The 21,058-nt window shown below is 42.0% G+C and overlaps 1 protein-coding gene across 2 annotated transcripts in view; it reads right to left on the reverse strand.

Moving 5' to 3' along the window:
* Positions 1-21,058, reverse strand: part of IPO11 (importin 11) — a 652,108-nt gene that overhangs the window by 112,256 nt on the left and 518,794 nt on the right. For both annotated transcript variants that reach the window (XM_040340423.1, XM_040340415.1), the window contains one exon: positions 3,439-3,529. In XM_040340423.1, coding sequence (XP_040196357.1) covers positions 3,439-3,529 — 91 coding nt within the window. The remainder of the gene's footprint in view (positions 1-3,438; positions 3,530-21,058) is intronic.

The raw sequence follows: 21,058 nt of genomic DNA on the forward strand, positions 1-21,058 counted from the left end.
CCCTTAAAATTAACCAGAAAAAAAAGGTTAATTAAATCTACAAGTATTTTTTTTTTACCACTACTATTCCTTTTGATTGGCTTTTAAAATTTACAACTGCAGCAATTTAGAATTTGAATGACAGGTTTAGCACTGGGAAACACTTTTTGAAAGATAAAAAGTGCATTTTATATACAACTATACAGATCAGACAAAAATGAGGGACAAATAAGGAGGAAAGAGGGACATTGCTCCAAATCAGGGACAGTCCCTTGAAATCAGGGACAGTTGGGAGCTCTGTGTTTCTGCTGTCTTTAGCCCTGTTCAGAAGCTTTTCCCTTACATGCTGACTAGTTATGACTTTGTTAACCACTTAAGCCCCGGACCAATATGCAGCCTAAAGACCCAAGGTGTTTTTACAGTTCGGGACTGCGTCGCTTTAACAGACAATTGCGCGGTCGTGCGACGTGGCTCCCAAACAAAATTGGCGTCCTTTTTTCCCCACAAATAGAGCTTTCTTTTGGTGGTATTTGATCACATCTGCGGTTTTTAGTTTTTGCGCTATAAACAAAAATAGAGCGACAATTTTGAAAAAAAAGCAATATTTTTTACTTTTTGCTGTAATAAATATCCCCCAAAAACATATATAAAAACATTTTTTTTCCTCAGTTTAGGCCGATACGTATTCTTCTACCTATTTTTAGTAAAAAAAATCGCAATAAGCGTTTATCGATTGGTTTGCGCAAAATTTATAGTGTTTACAAAATAGGGGATAGTTTTATTGCATTTTTATTTTTTATTTTTTTTTTACTACTAATGGCGGCGATCAGCAATTTTTTTCGTGACTGCGACATTATGGCGGACACTTCGGACAATTTTGACACATTTTTGGGACCATTGTCATTTTCACAGCAAAAAATGCATTTAAATTGCATTCTTTATTGTGAAAATGACAGTTGCAGTTTGGGAGTTAACCACAGGTGGCGCTGTAGGAGTTAGGGTGCACCTAGTATGTGTTTACAACTGTTTGGGGGTGTGGCTGTAGGAATGACGTCATCGATCGTGTCTTCCCTATAAAGGGAATGACGCGATCGATGCGCCGCCATAGTGAAGGACGGGGAAGCCGTGTTTACACACGGCTCTCCTCGTTCTTCAGCTCCGGGGAGCAATCGCGACGGAGCGGCTATAAACAAATAGCCGCGCCGTGGTCCCGGATCGCTCCCCGAGCGGACCCGACCTCCGCATGTAGCGGGGGGGGTCCCGATCGGACCCCCCACCCGCTAATAGGCGAGGACGTACCTATACGCCCATGTGCCTGTACGTGCCATATTGTGGACGTATATGTACATGGGCTGGTCCTTAAGTGGTTAAATGGACAGGAAGTAATAGAAATTCACTCTAAAAGGTAAAAAATGGAAATAAAAAAAATGGAAAAAAAATAGTAGAGTAGGCGAAAAGGTAATTAACTATTTCCTTCCATTTCCAGCCACACTGACATTTCATGTCACCTGAACAGGAAGAAAAGAGAAATCTTTCTAGCAGGACACAGAAAGATTGGCGTTACATAGAACACAACCCAAAATATCCTAGAAAACATGTGCAACATTCTAAAAGCAAAGTTAGTGAAGAAATTGAAAAAATATTTTATATATTGCAGCTTACCAAACCTTAGATGTGGTATCTGGGTTAGATTTCTTTATTATTATTATTTATTTTCCCCTGTGGATCCGGCCACATACATAATACATCTCCTATCTTAGGGTGGTTACGCTCACTCCTCCACTACCTATAGAGGAGCAATGTAGCCACCCTTGAACAGCGGCATTATCTGCAGAGGGCAGTGTTAGATTGACTTTAACCGTTTGCTGACTGTATACTGTAAATATACGGTGGCAAGGCGGCTCTGCTGCTCAAGATCACATACCTACAATGTGATCTTGCACTTTTGGGTTCCAAAATTGTCTGCCTTTTGTTGTTTACAGCACAAAAAATAAAAACCGCTGAGGTGATCAAATACCACCAAAAGAAAGCTCTATTTGTGGGGAAGAAAGAAAATCTATTTTATTTGGGTACAGTGTCGCACGACAGCACAATAGTCAGTTAAAGTAACGGAGTGCCATATTACAAAAATGGCCTGGTCATTAAAGAGGGTAAATCTTCCAAAGGTCAAGTGGTTAAATAAGTGACTGACAAATTAAAGTATAGCTCCACCTAATACATTTTCCGCAGTTAGAGAATGTTTTCTTTTCCTTGTATAAAAGCTCTAACCACATTAATACAAAGTTGAATATTGTAGGCACCCTGTTGGTGTTAAATGGTTTGTTCTAACCCTCCATGTGCTTGTTTACATGTGCGGTGCTCTCTAAATAGTGATCCATGTTCAGATCACCCTTCAGAGAGCATTTGACAGACAGCGAGGTGTTGTATAGCCTCATCACTGCCTACTTTAACCCTTCGATCCCTGCACCAGCATGATACAATCGTCTCAAAAGTAACAGTATAAGCATTGTGGCTTCAGCGCTTGTGTACACCCCCCGCCGCTGCAGCTAAAAGGGGTAGTGATTGGAGTAAAAGCACGATACAACAGCAACGTTTTACTGCCATGCAACCTCATGTGTGAATGGGACAAAAATTTGGCCCTGGACTTCATCCAGACTGGCCCACTTGATAGGTCTTTCCCATGATGTCCGGACAACTCCCGCCCCCCCCCAGGCCCCCTCTCCCCCTTCACTAGCCACTAGCCGTTCTACTTTATTAGTAAAACGACTGGTACTGGTACTCTTATAGGCAGTACCAGTGGGGAAGCTAGACATTATTTCACCCTGGCAAAGAATAAGTTCGGTGCCCCCCCCCCATGGGTCAAGATTAGGCAGAAGTGAGAAACTCCCAGGCCATAGCTGTTGAGTCAGCTGTCTGTCTGTCCCCTCCCCCGTGCTCCTTCTGGTCCCCCCCATGCTCCTCTGTCATCCCCCCTGCTCCTCTGGTCCTCCCCCAGATGAGCACTGTGGGGAGGGAGAGGAGGTGAGCGCTGCAGAGAGGGAGAGACAGAGGAGCGGAGGGGGGTGGCGGTCCGCTGTCACTGAAGCCTGCCCACTAAGCCATCGGCCCACCGGGAAACTCCCTGTAGTCCCAATGGCCAGTCCATCCCTGGCCCTACTTGGTCTGATGAAGAAAGTTGAAATATAGCAATACTGCTGTAATTGATAATGGAATGCATGACTTTAGGTTCACCTAAAACTTTTATGAGGATTAGGGATTGTCCCAGTTTTTGAGTCCACTCCCATGTACAATTTTAACATGGGGCTCATGTGTAATACAATTGTTATGGTATCTCTAAATATATATAAAAAAATTATAATAAGTGGGTATTCTTGCACTGACTGAAGTTCAGCAACAGATCTGCATTTCTTATTAGGGACATTATGATGTGGAGTCTCCATGCCATGTTCTACCACTTACTATTCTCTTTCTCTTATCTTGTTCAGTAGGGGGTTCATCATCTTCTTTCAACTGGGTGTCCTGAGGTTCAATATGTGACATTATCAGGCAACTAGAAACATAAGACAGGAATACGATTAATTTTCACTGCAAAAATCATATGGGTTATATGCATTCTGTAAAGCTCCATTTAATATCATCACTACATCACTTATGACAGCATACGTGGGTTAACATAATTTAATCCACAGCATAAAGAAAAAAAAAGTTATAAGGTTCTGCCTATTAAATCTTATAATTGGTCTTAGTTATACAAACAATTAAAAAAAAATAACCACATGTGATGTACTGAGCTATTTTACAATACCGCTTCACAAACATTTTAGTATAGCAACATAACACAAACTGCAAAGGTCAACATCTCAATAATTAACCAGATAATAAAAAATCCACAAAAACTCCATATTGATAAAAAGAAAACTTCAACAAAGAATTCATAAGCACAATTTTTACTTCCTTTCAAAGGTCTTGCATGTGCTACCTCAATTATTTTCAGCATGGAAAGTTCAAGAACTTCTCATTACTAAGCTAGATGTATTAATGAATAACAAACTAGAATCATTTTATAACATTCTTCATAACAATACTGTAAATTACCAGAAGCAGATGCAATGTGATCATAATGAAGTCCTCAGGGACAAATGAGTGCGCTAAATAAACTCATCAACCTCGAGATGTCATCCCGTGTATAAATAGTGAAGAATGTGTTTTCTTTTAATGATCCTCGTTGCCACAATTAAAGTATATGTGAACCCTCACCTTCAATCAATCCATTCAGTTTAAAATAGAAATGAAAAGCAACAACAGTTGTGTGTGTGTATATATAGTGATATTGGGGGTGTTTAGCTCTAGTGATAGATGCATTTTGTGCAGTGAGTCCAAGTCAGATAGGCGTTATAGTTAAGGGCCTGGTAGCCCACATTTATTAACCACTTGCCAACCGGGCCATAGCCGAAAGACGGCTACAGCGTGGTCGGCTAGTTCTGGGAGGGCATACTGCCAAACTAATGCTTCACGAGTGCCACAGAAGTGTCCGTGCTCGCTGGGTTCACAGGACCCGACGCATCACAGAACGCGGTAAAGATCCAATGACAGTGGTCCTTTGCCATGTGATCGCTCCCTCCAATGAGGGAACAATCTCAATGTAAACAAGCCAGGGTCATGCAGGGGTCCAGCTCTCTTCTCTCCTCTGTCTGGTTGATTTTTGCAGTACCTAACAGTGCCCAGTAGTGCCACTACAGTACTCATCCGTGTCACTACAGTGCTCATCTGTGCCACTACAGTGCCACGTCAGTGAAAATACATTACTCATCTGTGCCCTACAGCGCAATCAGTGCTCACCTGGGCCACTACAGCATCAATCAGTGCCACTACAGCACTCATCAGTGCCACTACAGCCCTCAACAGTGCCCATAAGCGAGTGCTCATCAGTGTCACCTTATCAGTGGATCCTCATCCCACTACAGTGATCATCTGCGCCACTACAGTGCCATCAGTGCTCTTCTGCGCCACTACAGTGCCCAATAGTGCACATCAGTGACCATAAGTGAGTGCTCATCAGTGCCACTCTATCAGCGGATCCTCATCAGCGCCCCCTAATCAGTGCACATGAGTGCCAGCTAATCAGCAGCCTTAGTGCGGTGCATTAGTGTACATCAGTGCACATATTCGCACCCTCATCAGTTCACCCTCATCAGAACCCAGCAGTGCAGCTTCTTCAGCACCCAGCAGTGCAGCCTCATTAGACCAGCCTCATCAGCACCCACCAGTGCAGCCACATCTGTTCCAGTGTCCCTACCACAGCAGTTTGTCATCACAGCCCACAGTCACCAGTATGGTGGAAAAAAATAATTCACTAAGGAGGCATACTAACTTCTTAGCTTGATAATGAGAGCAGCGGTGAGCTCTCTTAGTCTGAATCTGATCCTGGTTTGGAATATGAACCCGTTTTAAGCAGTGGGCCTGCTACATAATTGGAGTAAGAGGAAAGTGTGCCCATGAAACAAAGGCATTCTGGCAAGTAGCGCAGTGGCATCAACCAGCAGCTCAGTGCCATCCACGATAAATTAATTACCAGTAAAGGCCAAGCACTAGTGGGGTGTCATCTCAGCCCCAAAGGGTTAGGGACCCATGCCAGCCTTCCCTATGCCCTTGAAAACCTTTGTGGCTTCCCCCTAATTCAGGAGCAGCAAACATTCCCCTTTCACCGCACAGCCAGGTGTCCAGGTAAACACAGAGAATTTTTTCAATTACATTTTTACCCAAGACCTATTATCTTCCAATGTGGCCCAGCGCAACCTCAATGCACACCAGTCCATAACAAGCAACCCTGGTTCAAGTTACGCCTGTCCCTATGAGTGGAGAGAATTAACAGTGGAGGAATTAAAAATATTTTTAGGCCTAACTTTCAACATGGAGCTCACAAAAAAAAAAAAAAGTATTATACCCCTACTCACGTTATGACACGGTCCCCAGATGAAGACACGTGACCGTGTCTTAACGCATAGGGATTGCCAATGGGCAGACGTACACCTGGAGTGACGTGAGACGGCGCAGAGGACGCCGCTGTTCATTTTTACTTGCACTTGTTTTATCTATTTTATGTAAGAGTATACACACCGCAATAAACGTTCCCCTAAGTTTTAAATACTACACCATTGGAGGCCCTCTTTTTTCCCTCTTGTTTCCCGGGACGGAGACTTTACAGGTATTAACTGAGGAGACTGGATAAGGCTTTGGCTATTTGGACGGAGAGGCACCAGTGGAGTCTGTGTGTGGAATGGTTTATTCAGGTGGAGACATCCAAGACTAACTGTACTGCTGGCTTTATTCGTTAGTGAGGTGAAAGTTCTGGGAGACCAGACAGATGTTTTTTGGTGCAGCTATTTATTCCTCTCTGGGATTTGTGGACATTCAGTTCTTCTCTTTTAGCAGTATTTACTGCCACATCACATATGGACTATATTTAAATGTTATCCAATTATATTTAATTAAATGTATTTATTTTATTTTTCCACTATTCACCATTTATGCACCTTTTGGGTCACATTATTAGTGTGTTTTATAGATTATGCGCAAGAACTCAATTTCACTTATTGCTGTGTATTGTAAACTGCTAGTTGTTGCTGCATTTTGGAAGACTTGTATTTATTTATTTATTCAATGTTTAGTAGCACAAAATACATTATTCATCAATTCTAGTGCTAGACCTCCTTTGTAACTGTAAAAAGGTAACCTGTAATAAATGTTAAAAAAATCTCCATAGGCGACATTTTAAGTATTGAAGTTTGGCGCCATTGTATAAGTGTGTGCAATTTTAAGCGTGGCATGTTAGGTATCTTTTTACTCGGCGTAACATCATCTTTCACATTGTGCAAAAAATATTGGTCTAACTTTACATTTTTTTTAAATGCATGAACCTATCCCCCCCCCCCCAAAAAAAAAAACACGTTTGAATAATTGCTGTACAAATACTGTTCAAGATAAAACGTTGCAACAACCATTATACATATATATATATATATATATATATATATAAAATGTTTGGGATTTCTAAATAATTTTCTAGCAAAAAAATTATGATTTTTACATATAGGAGAGAAGTGTCAGAATTGGCCTGGGTGGTTAAAATGCAAATAATTTATAACATTTTTGAAATGCGTTTTTCGGAAAAAAAAATTGTTGTTCTGTCTCTTACTGGAAAAATAAACCTACCAATAAAATGAAAGAATGATAATATCTTTGTCAGTTGGAAAATGTACAAAATCAGCAGGGGATCAAATATGTTTTTCCCTCACTGCATATGTGTTTAAACTGTGTAGTTATTTCATTGCTTGTGTTCTATTTTAAAGGGTTTGTAAAAATTTTTTTTTTGTTATCTTAATAGCTTCCTTTACCTTAATGCAGTGCTGTTTTCATGTTCTCATTGTTTGTTTTTGCTCTCAAGTTGCTGTAATTCTTCTCTGATCTCCACACTCCCTGGTTGTCTGTTTCCTGATAACCACAGTGCTGGGAGCTTTCTCTCTGTGGTCATTAATCTAGGAGGTGTGATTACTGTGTGTCTAAAACCCCACAGCACCAATCAGTTTCGTTTTCCAAACCATCACTGCCCTGTATTGGCTCTGTGGCTCTGTACAGCACAGGCAGGAAACAACATGCAAAAACGAAACTAGAAACTGCAGGTACATTATATGATTGATTTTTATCTATTTTTAAAAGGAATCAGTTTACTATTATGTCTATGTACCCTGTAAACAGTCATTTCAGAAAAAAAAATGTTTTCCTTTACAACTCCTTTAAAGCGGAGGTTCACCCGTATATATGACTTTTTCCCCTTAGATTGATGCTCGTTTTGTCTAGGGGAATCGGCTAGTTGTTTTAAAATATGAGCCGTACTTACCGTTTACGAGATCCATCTTCTCTGTCGCTTCCGGGTATGGGCTGCGGGACTGGGCGTTCCTATGTTGATTGACAGTCTTCCGACGGTCGCATCCATCGCGTCACGATTTTCCGAAAGAAGCCGAACGTCGGTGCGCAGGCGCAGTATAGAGCCGCACCGACGTTCGGCTTCTTTCGGCTAATAGTGACGCGATGGATGCGACCGTCGGAAGCCTCTCGGAAGGATGTCAATCAAGAAGGAACGCCCGCTCCCGAAGACCCATACCCGGAAGCGACGGAGAAGATGCATCTCGAAAGCTGTAAGTACGGCTCATATTTTAAAACAACTAGCCGATTCCCCTAGACAAAACGAGCAGGAATCTAAGGGGAAAAGATCAAAAAATAAATAAATGGGTGAGCTCCCGCTTTAAGTGAATGAATAGCTAACCTCATACACTGAAAAACAGGCAAAACTCACAGAACTGTCTCTCCTCCTTTGCTCGTAGCACATTCAAATAGTTTCTTATTTGCTTGTATTTGATTTACCACATTGCCCCTGTCCTAATTAGCCTAAGTTTAAAATCTGCTATCACGCTCCAACAAATTGTCTTTCCCATACAATGTAGTCCTTGGCATAACTTCATTGCAGAGCTTACTAAGGGAAAAGTTTGAGAAAATCCTATTAATTCTTAAGGAAAGCTTAAAATTCTGCCCACAATGCACCTGCATTTGTATGCATTAAGCAATAAAAGTGCCTGCAGCTAAAGAGCCGTGTGACACACAATTTAATATGGTTTACACCAGGCATACAAATAATTCCAATGTCTTCCTTAACTAGGGAGCTCTAGACTAAACAGGTTTCATATGGTAATTTGCATACATGTACATTCTGTGTCATTCACTATTTGCCAATTACCCGCAGAACAAATCAGGGAAGGTGGATCCTTTTCAGATTTAAATGACAAGTTTGGAAGGATAAGTAAAAAAACTACAGACAAGGGAAGATCATTAAACATACCTTTGTATGAGTGAATCTAAGCTGTTCTATTAAAAATGAAAATCATTATTAAAAAAAAATGTATTGTTCAAAGCAAAAATATCAGTTGGTGATACATGCACTACTGTGCAAAAGTTTTAGGCAGGTGTCAAATGTGAATTTAGGCCCCTTTCACACGGGCTGTCCAGCCAGGTCCACCTGTCAGTTTTTTCAGGCGGACCATCCATTTACCCCAATAAAGAGGCAGATGTCCGCTGACACCCACTGCTATCTGATCCGATCCTCTCTGCCAAATCCAAATGGATGGTGGTCCTATTTTTCACCCTTATGGTCAGCGAAGCGATCCCCACTGAGTAAGCGTGTCCCTGAAATGGATCTGCCCCGTGTAAAAGGGGCTCAATAATACTTTCAGAAATATAAATTTTAAGCGTTTATTTTTTATCAAAAAAAAATAAAAAAAAATAGAAGAGATCAATAAATAACAAAAACAGAAGAAAAATATGGATCAAATCAAAATTTGGTGTAACCTCCTTTGCCTTCAAAGGGGCATCAATTCTTTCAGATACACTTGCACAAAGGTTTAACCACTTAAGGACCGCCGCACGACTATATACATTGGCAGAATGGCACGGCTGGGCACATGGACGTATATATATATGTCCCCTTTAAGAGCCCAGCCACGGGCTGCGTGTGTCCGAAGCTCCGTGACCGCGCCCGTGGGACCCGATCGCCGCGGGTGTCCCGCGATAGGGTCACAGGAGCTGAAGAACGGGGAGAGGTGAATGTAAACACACCTTCCCCGTTCTTCTCTGTGGCAATGTCCGTGATCGTCTGTTCCCTGATATTGGGAATGACGATCACTGATGTCACACGCCCCGCCCCCTACAGTAAGAAACACACATGAGGGCACACTTAAACAATACAGCGCCCCCTAGTGGGTAACCCCTTCACTGCCATTGTCATTTTCACAATAATTAGTGCATTTTGGCTGCCTGGCTGCCTGGAGTCAAAAGTGTCCGATGTGTCCGCCATAATGTCGCAGTCACGAAAAAAATCGCTGATCGCCGCCATTAGGAGTAAAAAAAAAATTATTAATAAAAATGCCATAAAACGATCTCCTATTTTGTAAACGCTATAAATTTTGCGCAAACCAATCGATAAACGCTTATTGCGATTTTTTTTATCAAAAATAGGTAGAAGAATACGTATGGGGGATATTTATTATAGCAAAAAGTAAATTTTTTATTTTTTTTTAAATTTGATCACATCGCAGATGTGATCAAATACCACCAAAAGAAAGCTCTATTTGTAAAAAAAAAAAAAAGGACGCCAATTTTGTTTGGGAGCCACGCCGCACGACCGCGCAATTGTCAGTTAAATCGACGCAGTGCCGAATCGCAAAAAGGGGCAAGGTTCTTAACCTGCATAATGGTCCGGGTCTTAACCGGTTAAAGGTTGTTCTAAAACATCTTGGGATAACTAACCACAAATCTTCTGTGAATGTAGGATGCCTCAAAACCGTATCTCTCTTCATATAACCTGAGACTTGATGAAGTTGAGATCAGGGCTCTGTGGGAGGCAAACTATCACTTCCAGGACTCCTTGTTCTTCTTTACGCTGAAGATAGTTCTTAATGACAATGGCTGTATGTTTGGGGTCATTGTTCTGCTGCAGAATAAATTTGGGGTCAATCACGCTTCCCTGATGGTATAACATGCGTTATAAGTATCAGCCTGTCTGATTTCTCAGCACTAAAAACATTGTTGATCCTGACCAAATCTCAAACTCCATTTGCAGGAATACAGCCCATTGGCTGCCTGGAGTCCCTACGTCACTTCCGGTCGTACGGCGATACGCTGCGTTCCAGACTACCCTCCTACATGTTCAATTTATGTAGGGAGATTTGTTTTATCTCTGTGTATCATCTGAGGCTGTTCACTTCACTGGGTAAAAAAGGCTCATCTTTAGAATATGTCAACAAGTCCAGCGGCATGCATCAGCATGAAGAAGCAGCTTATTAGACGTTCTTAAATGCGTCCCCCCCTTTGACGTCACTTCCCGGCTTCTGCATTCCACGCTGGTTCCGGTCCGGGCACCCTTCCCGCTGATGTCATTTCCAGGTCCACCGTTCCACACTGGTTCCCACAGCACGGCTGCCTTTCCTGGTCTTCTCCCTCTGCTGGATGGTTGGGATCCTTGTCATCCAACTGCAGACCGGACCACTCCAGGGACAACCACCACTGGACTTGTGTACATATTCTAAAGATGAGCCTTATTTTTTTACGCTAGTAACCTTTTTTTAATCCTTTGGCATTAAAAATCTTGTGCTTTCCGCACTTAGAGGTGCCTTCTGTTGTTTTTTTTTTTTTTCCTAGAGTATTGCTTCTCTCTTGGCGTGCTGGCCAAGTGCTTTTGGGACATCTATTTGCCTGACCCGTGCCCACCATCACTGTGGACATCATCTCTGGCCAGATAATTTTTTCCAGAGCGCCCTTAGTTCACACACTCTGGTCACATCCACTTAGAAAAACAGCCGGCAAGAAGTTATAGTCCTAAAGTCCTGCATGATTTTCAACCAGCCATCAATCTGCTATTGGCCGGGGGTTGGCTTTCTTATCCTGAGTGTTGGTCATGTGAGAAAGTGCCGATAGTGCGGCCACAGGGATGCACAGCAGTGTGATCTGTCACCAGCTGTGTCCACAGGACACAGCCAATGACTGATCAGAGTACCGGCTCGCTGCCGGTACCATGTGACCGCTGTGATCAATCATAGCAGGTCACATGACAGTTGTACACAATTGATGGCTTCCTTTCATGCCATCCATTGTATAAATTTGTGTTGCTAGCTGTGATTGGTCAATTTGATCAAATGGTACAGACAGGCCAATCACAGCCCATCTGTACCATGCGATTAGCTTTGACCAATCACAGCTTATCACAACAAAACAGACTAAATTATTCAGTTTCATTCAGTAAAATGCTACTATGGTAACATTATATTGCTCTGGTCACGGTGTGTTTAAAAAAAAAGAAAAAAAATGCATTAAAAAACAAAATTATGCAATCTTTTTTCCGTACGGTCACCAGTCAGTGTCCCTGATCATTGCCATACAGTTATATGATGACGCTGACTGCACATGTGACAGTACGTAAATGTTTGCATTTTTACTTGTACCTTTGTACTGAAACTTTTGCTGATTTCAATAAAATACTTGAACAAGAAACAAATGAACATTTTTCTTTTTTTAATTTCATAATTTTCCCAAAAATTATGACAAATATTTATATGTTGGACTGTCCAAAAAAGGGGTCATTTGGGGGTATTTCTACTGTCCTGGCAATTTAGGGCCTCAAGAATTGAGATAATCCGAGTACAGGGTTGATCAATCTTCAGATATATACTATACTTTGTGGACTCTATAACTTTCCTACAGATTAAAAAATATACAGTGATTTGGGATATTTTCACCAAAGAAATGTAGCACAATACATTTTAGGCTAAATTAATGAAGAAGATTTTAAAAGTTTTAAGTCTTTTTTCGTTAATTTAGCAACAAAGAAAAACCCAGCGGTGATTAAATACCATCAAAAGGAAGCTTTTTTTGTGTGAAGAAAATGATAAAAATTTAGTCTAAGTACAGTGTTGCATGAAAGTGCAAAAGTCATTCAAAGTGCGACAGCACTGAAAACTGGCCTGGGCAGGAAGGCGTTAAAAGCTCCCTGTATAGAAGTGGTTAAATACCCTAGGCAGAGCTTAGTAACAGTCACACACCTCAGCGCAGGTGTCCTCATACAGTATTGAAATGCAAGGAAGGGGGTGTGTCTGATCATGTATGTTACTGTAACGAGACCCTTGCTCGCTCGCTTCCGCTCTCTCGACACTCCTCTGCTACTATTGAGTCAGCTTGCAGATCGCAACGTCTGATGGTTCGGTCATCCAAGGCTCCGGGATCCGAACTACAGCTATGTCCTGTTCGGAATCCATTAGAACAAACACCAGGCAGGCTGTATGTAAGTTCAAACAGGAAGACCTTTATTGGAAACACACAACACACTTGTATACAGAATTTGGAACATCCCGCCCCCAACAACCGCTTTCCTATTGGTCAATTGTAAAGTACATGGAGTCCTCCGTCAGGTCCTCATAGCCATGCAAATGAGAACTTGAAAATGACTCAGCAGGGATTGGTCCGATAGCTTGATTAAAAGGACTGTTATGTGTAATGAGACAGAAGCCCCAGGGGGCAATCAATGTACACAATAGCCAGACACAGTACAATGGAGCCGTCTGGAGCCTTAAGACAGGGCAGAAGACCCCCCACTGTGTAACAGATTTCAAGGAGGCACACTTCTGCATTCCAAGGTCCATGACAACAATAGCCAGACACAGAACAATGGAGCCGTCTGGAGCCTTAAGACAGGGCAGAAGACCCCCCACTGTGTAACAGATTTCAAGGAGGAACACTTCTGCATTCCAAGGTCCATGACAGTTACATTAACAGATTTGTGAACCAGCCAAATACGTTTAGGTAAAAACAAGGGGGATTTGTTTAGTGACTGTCAACAGGATCATCAACTCGACTATGCATCTTAATTGGTGGTATTGAATTGTAAAATTAAGTACAATAGTATTAATTGATACAAGATTAGTCAATCAAGAACCAGACATCTTTACCAAAGTTGTAATTAATCACCAAGGATTGACCAAACTCTATGCCAAGACAGATCCAACAAACAAACGCCCAGTTAAACAGTCTGTAACTTGAACGTATCAAAACAAAGCTGAACCCAGCTGCAAGAGCATGGTGGGACAGGGTCAGGACAAGGGGTGGGCAGGAGGGGAGGCTGCCCCGGGCGCTGTAGTATCATGTGAGGTTCTGGGGCATGACAAGGAGATTGGGGGGAGGGGATTTCTGTTGGGAATATGGTGGTGTGGGGGAGGGGATTTGCTCCAAGAGGGAAAATGTTTTTGGGGAGGGCCATTTGCGCTAGTAGGGATAATTGGGGGGGGGCAGGCATTTGTGCTAGAAAGGGAAACTTGAGGGATGGGGGAATTTGTGCTAGGATGGGAGGGGAATTTGTGTTTGAAGGGAAAATTTGGAGTGGGGGTGGAGGGGGGATTTGTGCTCAGAGGGTAAATTTAAGGGGTAGAGGATCAAGGTGAGGGAAACAAAATTTGGGGGGAGGGATTGTGCTGGGAGCATGTGTGTAATGAGAGGATTTGAGCAAAGCATGCAGATTAGCACTCGATTTTTTGGGGGAGGGGATTTTTGACATACATTTTGGGGGGAGCAATTTGTCATTTTTGCCCTGGGCTCTACATAACATTATCCCAGCACTGGGTGGGGAAGTTTGCCACTAGGTTTTTACCTACACATTTCCTTGCTATGATTTGCACTATATACAAGTTATCCCAGCCCTGCTGAATAGGGTCGTCAGAATCTATGACCCTGTGTCAGTAGCTAAAGTTGGAGATGGCAATGCCAAACTGTAGGGTACTGCAGTAATGTTTTTATGTCTTTTTATATAAATTATATGTGAATAGTTACTAATAAAAATGTATTGCTTGCCCTATTTGTGCCTATAAAGTCCATGTTTTCATTTCAGATGAGACCAAAATTTAACTTTTTGGCCTAAAAGAAAACCGCTAAGGGGGTTATTTACGAAAGGCACATCCACTTTGCACTACAAGTGCAAAGTGCACTTGAAAGTGCAGTCACTGTAGATCCAAGGGGGGCATGCAAGGAAAATAAAAAACAGCATTTTAGCTTTCACATGATTGGATAATAAAATCAGCAGAGCTTCCCCTCATTTCAGATCTACCCCTCAGATTTACAGTGACTGCACTTCCAAGTGCGCTTTCAATGCAATTTCAGGTGCACTTTGCCCTTGTAGTTTGCACTTGTAGTGCAAAGTGGATTTGCCTTTTGTAAATAACCCCATATGTGTTGCTAGAAATTAAATTAACAACAGGTGCACTAGATGGGCAACAATGAGACAATCTCCAAAACAAAAATGTTTTTTCAGGTGGAGGTGTCTGACATTTTTTCCCCTACTTATCTTTTCTGACTGTTTTTCACTAGTTTTGCATTTGGCTAGGTCCAGTGTCACTTCTGGTAGCACGAGGCGATACCTGGACCCTATAGAGGTTGCACAGGCAGTCCAACTCCTCCAGGATGGACATCAACGCACGCCATTGCAAGATGGTTTGCTGCGTCTCCCAGCACAGTCTCAATGCATGGAGGAGTTTCCAGGAAACAGGAAATACCCCAGTACATCATCTGTTGTCTCATTAGGAGCATGCCCAGAGGTTTTCAGGCATGTAAACAAGCATGCGGGGGCCATATAAACTACCCAGTACCATTTTGAGTTGCTGCAATGAAACTTAAGCAAAATGGACTAACCTGCTGCATATTTTTTTCATTTTGATTTTCGGGGTGTCTTTGAAGTCAGCCCTTTGTAGGTTGATAATTTAAATTTCCATCAAATGATGTTGCATCCTTTTGTTCCTAACACATTACCCAGTCCATATCAGTATAGATATCCAGTATGATATTTTACCCCATTCGGATCTGATGTGTTTTCAAAGTGTTTCTTAATTTTTTTTTAAACAGTGTATTTCTGTGACTTCAATTAGGCTTTAACGTTTATTCAACTACCTCACAACCTCACACAGAAAGTTAAGACAATCCTGCTAATAAAAGAACTCTAATGTTTAGCACTATTGCCCTTGCTTTTTCCCTGTGATTTCTTTTTGGTATCATTTTATATCCTTTAATCCAAATTCTATGCCTTTAGTGGATTTAGATTTTTATACTTAAACTTAAGAATAGTTTTATGTCTTAAGTACTCATTTGCGTTTGGATGTAGGAAAGCTGCATATTTCTCTGTGCATCAGATTTAATCCACATGAAAATGTTAGCAGAAAATGCAGCACTCAGCAACAAGAAACACTATGCATATATAAGAAGACCCCAAAGAACATGAATCCTAAACTGCTGTCTTTTACATTTTTTTAAATGCCCTCTATAAAATGTAAGCACTTCTGAGGCAGGGTATTAAAACACTCAGAGAACTTGAAAGAAGGTAAAACTAACATTAGCCTTATACATTTTGTCTACATTTAGACAAGTTATTGTTTATTTTAATATACTTAGCAAATGTAAGTATCATTGCATTTCGTGAATGGAATTGGGTGAAGGGTACTGCCTCTAAGAAGGGACTTTGTTTTCTGAAAGAAAGACCTTTGTCTGGGATGTATCCTGGATCAAACCCAAGTATTCTGGGTAGATTTTTTCTTTGAATTGATCGAAAAGTAGCGGAACTGTCTTTTGGACATTTACTGAAAGTTAGGCCCCGTACACACGACCGAACATGTCTGCTGAAACTGGTCCACGGACCAGTTTCAGCAGATATGTTCGGTCGTGTGTACGGCCGACCGGACAGGTTTCCAGCGGATATTTGTCCAGCCGACCGTTTTCCAGCGGACAAAAATTTCTTAGCATGCTAAGAAACATGTCCGCTGGAAGCCTGTCTGTCGGACATGTTCGGTCGTCTGTACAGACTCAACGTACATGTCCGCTCGGCCGCCATCCCTCGCATGCATCGAAGTGATTCGACGCATGCGTGGAAGCATTGACCTTCCAGGGCCGCGCACGTCGCCATGTAATCGTCGCGGCCACGTCACCGCGTATCGTGTACGCGCGGATTTCTGTCTGATGGTGTGTACAACCATCAGACAGAAATCTCCGGGCGGACATGTCCGCTGAAAACGGTCTGGTGGACCTTTTTCAGCGGACAGTCCGTCTGTGTGTACGAGGCCTTAAGGAGATGAAGTCTTCAGGATAAGGTCATCTAGATCAGTGGTCATCAACCCTGTCCTCAGGGCCCACTAACAGGCCAGGTTTGCAAGATAGCTAAAAATACATAACAGGTGATATCATTTGCTGCTCAGTGATTGCAGTATTCTAGTCTGCATCTCTTCAAGGTAATACATAAAACCTGGCCTGTTAGTGAGCCCTGAGGACAGAGTTGATGACCACTGATCTAGATAACCTGTCACCTGGAAGCCCTGGATTCTGAGAAGGGAAGACAAAGGTGCTAAGATCCCTGTGAATACATTGGGAGCAGAAGAAAGGCCAAAATGCAACGCAGCAACCTGGAAGTGGTCGTCTACCACAAAGTGTAGAAATTGCTGATGAGGTGGGTAAATGGGAACATGCAGATAGGCATTTTGGATGTCCATGAACGCCATGTGTTACCTTGTCTCAGAGAATATATATATATATATATATATATATATATATATATATATATAAACACTAGATAACACGATTTTTTTGCATAATGTACTTAAAAATCTCCATAGGCGACGCTTGAATTATTTATTTATTTTTTACAGATTACACGTTTAGAGTTACAGAGATCGTCTAGTGCTCGAATCATTGCTCTCTCTCAAACGATCGAGGCATATGCAACCTGTTTGTGTCTGGCTCTGATACTATCCAGTGCCGCACCAGCCACTGACCTCACCACAAGTCCCTGACATAAAGAAATAGAATAAGCTGGTTGCAGGGCTGGGTCTGCCAGGTTAAAGAGGCTTTTGCAGACAGAGGCAATTAACATTTCAACACTAGCAAGCAAGTTGTGTGAGACACCCTCTTCAATACAGTGACAATGCGGGGGAGAGAAATCTTCTGCAGCTTCCTCCAACACTATCTTCATTCCCCTCTGAGTCAGCATCCTCTAGGACCAGCATATCAGGATCTGACTCCGGTTGAGAAACAATAGTAGAACAGGCAGGGTGTTTCTGAGCCCTGGAAAAAGATGGCTAAATTAAGGCTGTAGCTAGTCTAAGGAATTGTGACAAACGCAGAATATTCTGTTTTTGCTGCATGTCTGAATCAAATGTGGAGACAGGTTTTAAAACCAGGTCCTGCTCTGGTGCAAGGGACATACTGCCACTCTGGGTCTTGTGCTGGCCTTCGGTAAAGCAAACGTTCACCTGTTGTTTAGAATTGGCTCCCTTTTGCCTGGTCTCCATCACTACAAGTAAAAGTACTTCCCTGTAAGGCACTCATGCAGCAAAGTGTGTGGAGCTAGGGTAAGTGTGTCCGGAAGCAGTACGCAAAATACCCAGGTGTAGATCATCCTCCAATAAAACCTCACAGCAAAAGGGTGGGAGGAAGTGACTGAGTGTCTTATAAGGGCTCTAGATAAAAGTGACATTAAAATGAGCGCCCAGGGTATGATGTAACACATAATCCTACACCTGGGACTGAGCTCTGAGTGGTTGAATTTTTATGGCAAGTTTCAAGTTTGCACTTTGAAGTGAATACATTCCATAGCCCTGTTTTACACAGTAACGTCCAAAGATATAGGGTGACCCTATCTTACCTGTCCACGACACTGCACATGAAGTTCAGGCTTTGCCAGTCACAGTGGGCATACCCCTGAAGTGGTCTTCGGGAACTGGGTTCCATAGCAATAGGCCACAGAACTGGACCTGTGTGGCACCCTGCAGCTAACTCAATTCATTGCACCATGATTCAGTGCCCAATGTAACATTACAGTCTATCCCCACAGCATAGAGTCCTGGTATGGCTCCCAAGATTTTACAGAGGTTGCACCAATCCGGATAGACTTCTGTGTAGGAATTTGAATACGATAAGGGCTGGCAGAGGTAAATAGTATTTTTTTTTTATAAAAAACTTGTGAAGCTGGTTTCTTAGGGAAGGAGAAAATGCCAATCACCTACAGACACTAGCAAAAAACCGAGGCCTCCCAGAGTGGAGTAAGATTATAGGGGAGGTGCCCCAAAGGGGCGTGTTCTCCAAAGCTTTCCAGTGTCTATTCACCTGAAGGTATGAGCTTATAACCCATTATGTATAAATAATTTGCCTGTGTCATGTAAGGTATGATTAAGATAAGTACCTTCTATTGCTCTCAGCCTCCTCCAATTTCCCAAACTCCTTTTGTTTTCTGCTGTGATCTGATATCCTGTTAGAGGGTGACCACGTTCATTCTCCATTGTCCCACCGTATGAAGGAACATAGTCACTTTCTCTTGCTTGAGATGGACGAGGGACTATGGATTATGGGATCTGTAGCATGCATACAGCAGTGCATATGACCCCATCTAATGCACACTGCTCATTACAACCGAAAGCGAGGAAGGAAAGGAGAGGTTTGGAAACTCATGGAGGATGTTTACAGGGACACAGAAAAACACAGAAATTATTTTATGAAAATAGATTACAGAGACAGGAACTAGTGGATATGTAAAGATTATATTTAGAGAATAAGTATATTTTTAAGTGTCACTTTAAGTGTCCCTAAAGTGGTTGTAAAGGCAGAAGTTTTTTTTATTTTAATGCATTAATACCCCCAACCCCCCTAATACTTACCCGAGGTCCATCTAGATCCAACAAAGTTACAAGAGAGACTCCGCTGTCCGGGACTCCCCTCCTCAGTGGCTGACGCAGCAGTGCAATTGGCTCCCGCTGCTTTCAGTCAAAGTCAGTGTGCCAATGAGTAAAGAAAGTGGGCGGTGCCAGGTCATGGCTCCATGTCTGAATGGGACACACGGAGCTGCGGCTCGGCTTGGGTGCCCCCATAGCAAGCTGCTTGCTGTGGGGGCACTCAATAGGAGGGAGGGGCAAGGAGCGCTGAAGAGGGACCCAAGAAAAGGAGGATCTGGGCTGCTCTGTGCAAAACCACTGCACAGAGCAGGAAAGTATAACATGTTGGTTTAATGGAAAAAAAACAAGACTAGTATCACTTTAACAGCAGGGGCCCTGATCAATTTAAATTCTTAAAGCATTATTTCTACAATTCTTCAGGCACTTATCAAAGAACAGTGCAATTGCTATGCATGTTGTGAAATTAATGATTTAAAAAAGCCTACAGAGAGTGACGTAAAAGGCGTATGTATGGTTATAACTGTGTTTTCTTCTCATTTGCTATTATAAGGATGACAGAGTGAAGGCAATACTGCTTGCTCCAGCAGCTGGATGCTGGGAATCATTATGAATGAAACATTCCTCGAAGCCATTATAGCTTCTTGCAGGAAAATCTTCATGGTGAAGTGATAGCTATTTTTACGCCCAAGAAAATCAGATTGATAGATCTGTCCATACTGAATGAGAGGGATTTTATCACAGAAATCAAAGCACCCCTCTTGACATTGGATATGTAGTCTAGTGTCACATGGCTATGCTTCATTTTTTAAAGTTGACACTTATGGACATTTTTAAGGAATACATCATTTTCTGGCATATACAACAAGAACAATGGCCCATTGAAAAGACGACGTGGTAATAAACTATTCCTATTATCTTGTAAGCCAGCAGCTTGTCCATTTTATCACTTCAGCTAAACAAGTTCATTTTCATTTAAAAAGAGAGAACATAATGTCGATTTAATTAAATTTAGATAATGCACAGTTACTGACAAAGCCATGGTTTGTTAATGTGCATAACTGAAATCCTGTGATACTAATTTGTCATGTCACCAAAGAAAAGACATATGTGGTAGCCATTTTGCCTTGCTGGCGCTAATTCAATGGAATGCAACATCAAATAATTTTGAAAATACCAGATTTGAGAGAAGAAAAGGAACATATTGGGGGTTATTTACAAAAGGCAAACCCACTTTGCACTACAAGTGCAAAGTTCACTTGAAATTGCACTTGGAAGTGCAGTCGCTGTAGATCCGAGGGGGACATCCAAGGAAAATAAGAAACAGCATTTTAGCTTGCATGAAAAAAACGAAAAACAAAAAAACAAAAATAATGTGGTTCCCAAGTGTGCACACCCTCTTATAACTGGGGATTTAGCTGTGTTCAGAATCAAGCAATCACATTCAAACCCATGTTAAATAGGAGTCCGTACACACCTGCCATCATTTAAAGTGCCCCTGATTATCCTCAAATAAAGTTCAGCTGTTTTAGTAGGTCTTTCCTAACATTTCCCTAGTCGCATCGTACAGCAAAAGCCGTGGTCCGCAGAGAGCTTCCAAAGCATCAGTGGTATCTCATTGTTAAAAGGCATCAGTCAGGAGAAGGGTGCAAAATAATTTCCAAGGCATTAGATATACCATGGAACACAGTGAATACAGTCATCATCAAGCAGAGAAAATATGGCAGTGACATTACCAATAACTGGATGTTCCTCCAAAATCAATGAAAAGATGAGAAGAAAAATGGCCA

The sequence above is a fragment of the Rana temporaria genome, chromosome 1, assembly GCF_905171775.1.
Source record: "Rana temporaria chromosome 1, aRanTem1.1, whole genome shotgun sequence".
Lineage (NCBI taxonomy): Eukaryota > Metazoa > Chordata > Amphibia > Anura > Ranidae > Rana > Rana temporaria.